Source organism: Notothenia coriiceps, unplaced genomic scaffold (genome assembly GCF_000735185.1).
Source record: "Notothenia coriiceps isolate Sejong01 unplaced genomic scaffold, NC01 NC01_scaffold00018146, whole genome shotgun sequence".
Classification (NCBI taxonomy): Eukaryota; Metazoa; Chordata; class Actinopteri; order Perciformes; family Nototheniidae; genus Notothenia; species Notothenia coriiceps.
In genome coordinates, this window is record NW_011350847.1 from 1 (window position 1) to 9,153 (window position 9,153).

The 9,153-nt window shown below is 43.6% G+C and overlaps 1 protein-coding gene across 1 annotated transcript in view; it reads right to left on the reverse strand.

Moving 5' to 3' along the window:
• Positions 1 to 35: 35 nt before the first annotated feature.
• Positions 36 to 9,153, reverse strand: part of prpf40a (PRP40 pre-mRNA processing factor 40 homolog A) — a gene marked incomplete at its 3' end in the record, with an annotated part of 12,089 nt that continues 2,971 nt past the window's right edge. Inside the window, exons 3-20 of the mRNA XM_010777402.1 lie at positions 7,981 to 8,064; positions 7,391 to 7,409; positions 7,264 to 7,283; positions 7,130 to 7,171; positions 6,893 to 7,003; positions 6,460 to 6,580; positions 6,226 to 6,250; positions 5,790 to 5,996; positions 5,444 to 5,549; positions 3,922 to 3,986; positions 3,661 to 3,825; positions 2,996 to 3,104; positions 2,727 to 2,877; positions 2,444 to 2,577; positions 1,616 to 1,730; positions 1,309 to 1,400; positions 1,031 to 1,183; positions 36 to 164 (exon numbers count right to left, since the gene is read on the reverse strand). Coding sequence (XP_010775704.1) covers positions 36 to 164; positions 1,031 to 1,183; positions 1,309 to 1,400; positions 1,616 to 1,730; positions 2,444 to 2,577; positions 2,727 to 2,877; positions 2,996 to 3,104; positions 3,661 to 3,825; positions 3,922 to 3,986; positions 5,444 to 5,549; positions 5,790 to 5,996; positions 6,226 to 6,250; positions 6,460 to 6,580; positions 6,893 to 7,003; positions 7,130 to 7,171; positions 7,264 to 7,283; positions 7,391 to 7,409; positions 7,981 to 8,064 — 1,848 coding nt within the window. The remainder of the gene's footprint in view (positions 165 to 1,030; positions 1,184 to 1,308; positions 1,401 to 1,615; positions 1,731 to 2,443; positions 2,578 to 2,726; positions 2,878 to 2,995; positions 3,105 to 3,660; positions 3,826 to 3,921; positions 3,987 to 5,443; positions 5,550 to 5,789; positions 5,997 to 6,225; positions 6,251 to 6,459; positions 6,581 to 6,892; positions 7,004 to 7,129; positions 7,172 to 7,263; positions 7,284 to 7,390; positions 7,410 to 7,980; positions 8,065 to 9,153) is intronic.

Below are 9,153 nucleotides of genomic sequence, written 5' to 3' on the forward strand. Positions count from 1 at the left end.
CAAATTTACTCAAGGGATTGTTCCAGGAGAGCTACAATCCCAGCAGCTGACTCATCTGGATTCTCTATGAAGTCCAGCATTTTGTTGGTGACACCAGACTCTGGAGTGAAGTACTGGACAGCAAGGGGAAACATCTTCCTGTTCCCTTTATTGGAAGCATCGGTCTGTATGGAGAATGGGAGGGGTGGTGATGTTAAGATCTTGAGAACATCACCCACTGCCTTCGGGGCCAGGACGTCTTTCACCAGTGCCTCTTGCTTTTTTCTCCCCAAAGTCATCTTCTTCACCATTTTGGAATCAGATAGAGTCTTTTGATTGAGCTTGTGTCCACAGTCAGCACTGTTGTAGCTGAGGTTATGTTTTTACTGTGTGGTATGAGTTTTAAGCATCACATCCAAAGACAGAGGTAACCCATGCTAAAGATGAAATATTAAGCTTTTCGTGAAATAAAATAAAACATTTTTACGATAAGTTGTTCAATACTTTTCCTGTAAATGTAATTGTTTACCAGCCTCTGGGTTCTTCTTAAAGGTCCCCTATTAAACTGTTTTTCATCAATATGTTATAGGTCTCAGATGTATACAAAACAACTGAAGTGTTTGGCTCCAAACAGATCGTGCATTGCAGCATCCCATAATCCCCTCTGTTTCAGCCCTGTTTCAAAAGTGCTGATTCTGGGTCTGTTACTTTAGATGAAAAATAAGGAGACCCTCCCCACGCCCCTCTGAGAGATATTTGGTTAAAAATAACACAATAGTGCTCTAGGAGGAGATTCAGGTGATCAGATCGGGGGGGTGGGGTTACCTTGGTTGGTGATTGGCTAATCGTTGCACAAGCCAAAAAATCATTATGACATCATAAAGTAGCAAAAATCTGATCAGCTCATTTTCAGACAGGCTTTTATAGAAATGGATCAGGACAAAAAGAGAGGGAATCTTTCCGTCTGAAACTTTCAGAATCTCTTTACGCAGAGGGGACACATGTTTATGTATAAAATACATGAAGAAGTGGATTTAGCATAATAGGTGACCTTTAAGGAGCTACAGGAGAAACATGTCAGTCTTACACTGTTGAAAGCCAGCTTGATGTTCCCTGCGTCCAGCGTGGTGGCTCTCTTGTCTGAGCTGATGACGGAGCCAAAGTCCTCGAAGCTGGTGTTCACCTCCACCAGGAAGCCTTTGTCCTGGCAGCGCAAAGGAAGAGGGACATGAGCAGGTTGTAGGACCGAAAATAACAAAATCTCTCAACAGAAACCCTGATGTGAGCGGATGTGAAGGGGACAGATATAAAGAGGCACACCGATCTTACCTTCAGAATATCTTTGATGATCCTCTTCTCGTCATGGTAGCGCGCCTTTAAGTCTTCCACATAGAATTTGAACAGATCTAGGGGAGTGGAGCCTGCAGGACAGAGGGGGAGTCTCACTAAACAGGAATGTGTGTGTGCATGGTTTGGTTTTGTGTTGAAATATAAAAACAAATGTGAACTGAATGAAAATAACAATCCACTGTAGTGTTCATACAGTATTTACATGCTGTGTGTGTGTGTGTGTGTGTGTGTGTGTGTGTGTGTGTGTGTGTGTGTGTGTGTGTGTGTGTGTGTCCGTGTGTCCTACCGGGCTGGCCCAGCATGTTGGCGAAGCGGATGTCAGAGCTCAGGGTCGGGTACATCTCCATCCAGGCGGACATGGAGTGGAGATGACCGTGGTCGTGGAGCTCGTCCAGGAATTTCTGAGAGAAAACAACAACATGTAAATTCAAGACAGCAAATGAAAGAGAATGCAGGTACAGACGGGAAGGGTCCATTCTGTGAGGTGGATTTAGATTATTATTATTATTATTGATCTTAAACAGCAACAGAATACACTACTATGTAAGATTGAAGCAATTATGAACGTTTGCACGTGAGAAATGTAACATCTAAATGAAATAGAAGGAGTCTCTTTCTGTACATTTCTCGGCAGCGGGCGATACTACCTGTTCACCCTAAATGGGGCCATCATTTATAAAATGAACATTTCAAAAAGACTCGAAGCTAACGATTGAGACCATAAAGTCATTAGGAAAATGTTAACTGAAGTACTATATCCAGGGAGAAGTTGAGTGGGGAAGGTTTAAGGCAGTTTTTCATTGGATTCACTTTTAAGACCTGAGGGTTGGTGCCTGACAGCGACTGAACTTTAGTGATTAGTGTCCCCTATAAAACGCGTCCACTGCTGAACAGCGTGCTATGAACAGCTCTGAGGACAGTGAATATATCTGAGTCAGTGCAGAGTTGTTTGGATGAACACAAGTTACAGGCAGCCGAGCATCAGCCTGTTTCCAAACGTTTGGCAGCGCACCGTGTGAATGAAGGACACGAAGCATGCACTTCTCTGACTCACTGACTGTCAGTTTGAGAGAGCGTTAAGTTGCTCAGCTGTTGACCCTCGATTCCCCCTCACCTGGAAAGACTCTCTGTTCTTGCGCTGTCGTCTCCTCTCCCTGAGAAGAGTTTTCTGTTTCTCCTCCTCTTCCTCCTTCTCCAGCGCCCGGATGTGCTCCTCAAAACAAATGAGGGCGTCCTCTTTGTCCATATCTGTCAGGGGGGAAGCACACCGTCAGCAGGGACAACTGGGAGAAGTTTAAACACGGAGCCAAGAGAACTGTGGTGATTTTAAATAAAGTGAGATAGAAAGCTCTACACTCTCAGTCGCTAAATAAAGATTTGTATTTGTGCTCTCGTACTCTGCAGCTCCTCGTCCTCAGCGAAGGTGGGGTTGTCCAGCAGGTACTGCTGCGCCTCCGACCAGGTGGTGCTGTATGTCACGTTGGCCATGTTGTCTAGAATGTTCTTCAGAGCTTCCCAGTTTCTCTTTCTCAACTGCTTGGCTTGCTCCTGGAAACATGTTGTAGAGAGAACCAGGATGTTAATGGTGCCATTGTTTACAAAGCCCCGAATAATAAGGAATAATAGTACAACATTATGATGAACATGAAGGTGTCTTCAGACTCACCTTCTCCTTCTTAGCGAGGTAGAACAGAACGTCTTCGTAGATCTCCAGCCTGTCTCTCTCCGGTACGCAGCTCCACACCTCCTGCTCATTGAACATCTGTTCTGCTTTCCTAGATAGCAGACACACAAACAATCAACCACACGAGGGCAGCATTTCACAGGCCAAATGAACACGTCTGTTTGATGCAGTGCAGGCCTGAAGATGGACACGGTTAGAATGAGTTGGATGCAAATAAGAAAATAGGACTCTTTGAGGATGTGCGCTGAGACTTGATGGTGTCACACACACACACACACACACACACACACACACACACACACACACACACACACACACACACACACACACACACACACACACACACTTGTAGATGAAACCTCTCCGTTGCCTGTATGTCTGTAATTCACTGGGAAAGACCGTTAGCCCCAACATCAACAAATCACAGTGTTCATTAAGTCCACTTTCTAAATGAGCAACGTTATGTAATGTAAACAGCGTGACAATAGCTAACGGGTCAAAGCATTTAAAGAGGAAGCGTGCTGTAACTGCGTGATGGAGGACCCATATTTGACCTTTCACCGATCCATCTGCATAATCATAGAGACCATCCAGCCAACCACTAATCAATAGAGAAAACCCCTCAGTGAGATCATGGCAGTCCTTACTTGTATCTGGTGGTGGAAGTCATCTTGTCGTGGTTCTCCAAGAACCTCTGGAAGGTCTCTTTGGACTCCTTGTATTTAATCCTGGCCTCTTCCTTCTCTTCCTTCTCCGTTTGGACTTTGTAGGCATTGAACGCCTGTTTCTTCTCACTCAGTTTGGGAAGTGCGCTTTGACAAGAAAAGGGAGATTTTAAGGTCAGATTGGCCTTGTGTTATCGCCTGCTTTTGTAAACAGCATGAACTGGTCCCAGGAGAAAAGTGTACCTGTAGCGAGGATCATTGATAATCATTTTCATAGCCTGTTCCCAGGAGGAGTTTGAGGACACACCCTGAAAAACAGAGAGGACAACTCAAGATCGTGATGACCCTTACTCTTAAACTGGCAACATGTTACATTCCCAACATATTCAAACGACAAAAGGGGAAAACTTTTGAATTGCCCTTTGTTAGAAGAAGAAAGTAGGGCAGGCAGAGGAACAATCAGCTGCTTCATCTCATGGCGGTCAACACATTTCCTTAATGACTAATAGATGGCTGGTTAAGAGGTGTAGAGAGGCAATCATTCAAAGTGCCACAGGACTTGTGTGAGGGCCTTTCCTGCCTCTTGCCTCTCAGGGAGCGACTCCATCCATAATCAACTGATTCCAGCGCACGCCTCTGTCTTGTAAAATTGCCACAGTTATTCTAACTAGGGCTGCACGATATACTGTGTCGTGACGATAATCGCGATATGCGTGATATTCACATCGCAGGACGCAGTCCACATTTTTTTTTAGGACTTGCGAGATTAAGTAGGCAAATTAACTCAAACACGTCATGTTACAATTATTTTGCTCCTTGCTACAAAAGGAAAACTTGCGTGGCTCTCAGGTCAGGGGTACTTGAGTGAGTGACATGCAGGCTCTGCATGCACAGCAAACCACCAATCACAATCAAATCTCCAAAGCAAACGGACCCCGTGATTAAAGGTAAAAACACTGAATAAAGTAGTTTCATGTGTTTCTCTAGGGCCAGTTCGGCGCTGCTAACCGAGCTAGCTCAGCTTGTTGCTCTGATAACTTAAGATCCAGACGTCCGTGACTAAAATCCTTCATCCGGTTAAATATTGTTAAAAAAAAGACCAATTGTATAGCATTAAAGTTCAAGAAAGGATGGTCTGCGGGGAAAAAAACAGTCTTTTCTTCAATTCCTGTATGTTTTCATATCGCAGGGGGAACAAAATCGCAATGTCAGTTTTTTCCAATATCGTGCAGGCCTAATTCTAACGCACTCAGGCATGCCACCTTCTCTCACTGTCTAACCCTAACCCAGCCAGCCCCTTGCCTTTGATCCAATAAATCTAATCACAAAGACAGAGCCATTACCATCTTGAAGGAAATGGCAGCAAAGAGGAGAGCTTTGTGCACAAAATGAAAAAGAGCCTAAATATAGCAGCGTTGGGAGGTAGGTGGTGCTAGGCCACCTTGCTGCACAACACATCCACAGCAACAGGAGGGGGGGGCTTAACAACTGAGCGGAGACCTCCCAAGGGCTCATGGGGGGGGGCACAGGGATTAGATCTAGATAAAACTGTCTAGTATGTGCTGGTAAACACACCAGGCGTGGAGAGACTGACGAGATCAAAAAGAACCTTAAAAACAAGCCTTCCAGATAAAAATCTCTTATTTCTTTAAGAAATGGGTGTTTGTGTCCTTCCCACTGCAGGTACCCACCCCCACACTGCATTTCTCCTCTACACGGTCACTGCGTGGCCTTTGGCTCTCCCCCATGTGACGGCCGGACTCACCTTCTCCTTCAGCAGCTCTTTGAACGCCTGCTTGGCTTCCTCTTTCGTGTTCCATTTGTACGTTTTCTTCTGAAGCTCTGGTCGTTCTTCTTTTATGACTTCAACGCTGAGTGCAAAAGCAGATGTTAATGCATTAACTCAGACGTGTTTGCATCAAGCATTTAAGACTTTACGCATTCATCACAATGGGTTGAATGGATTTATGAGCCACAGAAATAGACCTGCTCATCCATGACTCCATTACGTGGAAAGAGTGCTGTGCACATAAAGCAAGAGCCATTATGTGTCTGGGTTTGACTTGATGATTATGGTGTCTGAGTGCTGGAGACAGTATCCGTCTCTTTACCTGGCTGTGAGCTCTGTGGTGGCGGAGAGCTCAGAGGGAGCCACAGGTGCGTCTGAAGTCTTGACCTCAGCTGTTTGATGCATGGCAACCTGAGCCAATAGCTCCTCTGAGACCGCTGTTGCAGCTTCCGCCTCCATTATGGTTGCCATAGCGGCTGCATTATCTGCAGGAGTTGCTGTGGTGCCAGGAGCCATGGCCTCTGCCGTGCTGAAATCACACCACAAAGGGTCAATCCACACCACATGATGGGAAGCGGAGCAGGACAAAATAGCTGACGGGCATATACTACATGAGAATAGAAATCGTATTAATAATCCATTTAAATGTTTAATATTGTAGAGGGAGAAATAAAGTTCAATAACCGCTGTATTTGTTGTATATAATACATAGTGTAGCAGCAGTAAGGAGTAACCAGTGGTAAACAGGAAGTGCTTACCCATTCTCCTCTGCTTTGATCATAGCTGGAACAGACAAAAGGAGAAAGCTGTTAGGGTACTTGTTTCATTTCAAAGTGTACTGCAGATAAAGGGAAATGCCCTGTATGTGTGCTTCCTGTGTCTGTACATCAATGATGCCCACACCCCCTATAAATGGGATATTCGCCTAACAACCATTCATCAGGTCACTGCCTCTCTAACTACAGGGTTGACATCAGAGAGCCGCTCTTTACCTTCCAGATCCTCCAGGTCTTTGGGTTTGGTCCATCTGGACTCCTTCGTCTGAGAGTTGTAATAGTAAGGCTTCCCTACGTCCGACTTGTACTCCTTCCAGGGGCATTTAGACAGCATTTGCTAAAAGAGGACAAAACAGAAGAAACTTATTTGAGGTATGTTACAAAGCACAGAGATAACTAGTGTGATGCTGTGATCCATAAGTTCTTCTATAAACATTTTATTACAATAGACATGTGGAATCTAATGAAATGTCTCTGATTCTGGAAGTACATTTAAATGAATTATCATAAATGTACAGAGTTGCCAACAAATAGACAGATAGGATTTCAATCTGTAAAACATTATGTGAATGAAAGAGAGTAAACAAAAGGTTCTCGGAGGAACATTAAAAGATGTTATTGGTGTTGTGCAAGTGAAGCGTGTTTGTACCTCTGCAGGAGATTTGAGATCTTCCGGTTTCTCCCATGTGGACTGCTTGGTTTCTGTATTGTAAAAATAGGTCTTCCCATCCAGAGATTTGTGTTCTGTCCACAGGGACTTCTGACAGGGACAAACACAATAAATAAGTCAGTGCTTCAGTGTTACAAAAAGAAACAAAGCAGGCCCAACCTAATATTGGTCAATTGTTTTTTTTTATATCTCTGTCTCTTATATATTTGCGCAAACCTTCTTTAGCTGATCTTCATGTGGAGATCCATTTGTGGTACTCTGCAGGGACAAAATAAGTGATTACAAATGTTAGACTGGAAGTAATGATTACTATAAATACATCTGAATTGTTAAAACGATGTTGCACTTACAGCTGTTCCAGGTGCAGCAGCTGTGAGGATACAAATAAATAGATACGTCAGACGCTGTTTCTTTTTAATGAAGGCAACATCCGCAAGAAAATGAATTCTAGGTAAAGTGACACAAGAAGGAGCTTACCTGCGGAGTCAACACCAGGCTGTGGAAAAAACCATTTTAATTAGTGGATTATTTCTCCAAGAAACACTCACAAAACTAGAAGTTGGCATCGACGCGTCTCCAACACTGAATGATGAATTCGGATGGGATAGCAGAGTCATCATTCACAATTCACGGCGACTGACTAATCTTTCATAATTAGAACGAAACTCCACACCCTCGAGATGCGAATATATAATTGTGATGATCAAGTAGATGTCTTACAATCTCTAAAATGGCCTGGATGTTGTCACAATAAATAAATCAGATTGCTCATTTACATAAATTGTTAACCCATCAGAAACATTTACGTGTGTTTTATTATGTTTAGTAAGTCACAACGAAACCAAAGCCAAAACTAAAAGTGACAGCAAGGAACATATTGTACGCAGGTGTTCATTTGAATTTTTATCAGCTACTTTATGCAATTTTGTTCTCTCATTTTAAGGAATGACATCAATTCATGTCCAACTTGGCGGAGCAGATGATACGCTGAGTGTTTCACACATTGTAGTGTATTTTGAAGAAGTGTGAAACAGAGCACTGATGGAATAAGGAGGGAGGAGAGTTACCGGTCCCGTTGGCTGTACAGCCGCAGATGGCATGCGAGGGGGCATCATCATCCCTGGCATCATGGGAGGCATCATGCCTGGCATCTAAAAAAAGAAGTACCATGAAATATTCATCTGGCATTTCCATACCACCCAGTGCAGGGAGGGCATTAAGACCCAGCGTGAGACAGGCAGGGTGTCGGTGTCTGAGTGGAGGAACTGGGGAGGAAGGTGAGACTGAGACAGAGGCTGCCATGCTGATGTAATGGTGTGATGCCACAGCTTGCAATCTGTGAAGCAGCAACACACCCATCCTCTCGCCACCTTTCTAGACTTGTTCCTTGTTCAAACAACGCCCCCCCCCCCCCCAAAAATCACACCTATTTATATGCATGACAGGACCACATGTGCTTGCTATGCAATCTATCTTAGTTTTAAAAATAGAATAATTACAACAACAAAAATGTGACTAACTCAATGATGTTCAAAAGAGGTCTCGGAGTGCTAAATTAATCAGCAACAACCATCTTCTCTCAACTGATGTTTGTCATGCTTAATTAGCAGTGCAGAATTATATTATAGTAACCAAAATATGTTGAAGGAACTTTACTTTATAACAACTAGGATTTGTTTTCTGTTTATTCTTGACCACTGACTTTCAGTTATGATCGCATTGTGCTCACCAAAGTAATAACGAGACCCCGAAAAATGGGGGTTGTAAAGTAGAGACGTCCATTTTGCCAGGTAAGCTGCCATTTTCATTTAAGAAAGACGAAAAGTGAACCAACTGTACAATAATGCAAGTTAAAATCCCACATTGCAAAGGAAAATCCACGAGTGCACAAGGACACCAGCCAAAAGTTACACTAGAGAATCAATCTTTAACCGCCAAGCACAGACTCACTTCATCACCAATTGTCTTTCTTCATTAGAGTGATTACACCGGTCATCTGGCTTTTTCATTTGAAGCACAGGTGGTAGGCCCTTGTTTAACTCATGAGTACGCAAACTACTTTTGTTGGACAAAATATTGTCCCAGATGAATTTCACAGCAAAGGACATGTGCGTATGATGAATTTCTGAACACTTATTGGCAATCCACCCACCAAACTACCCACATGAACGCGAAGAAATAATAGTAGCAAGCCAGTCACGCGACGTTGTACCCTCTCTCATTAGTCTGGTAAGTAACGT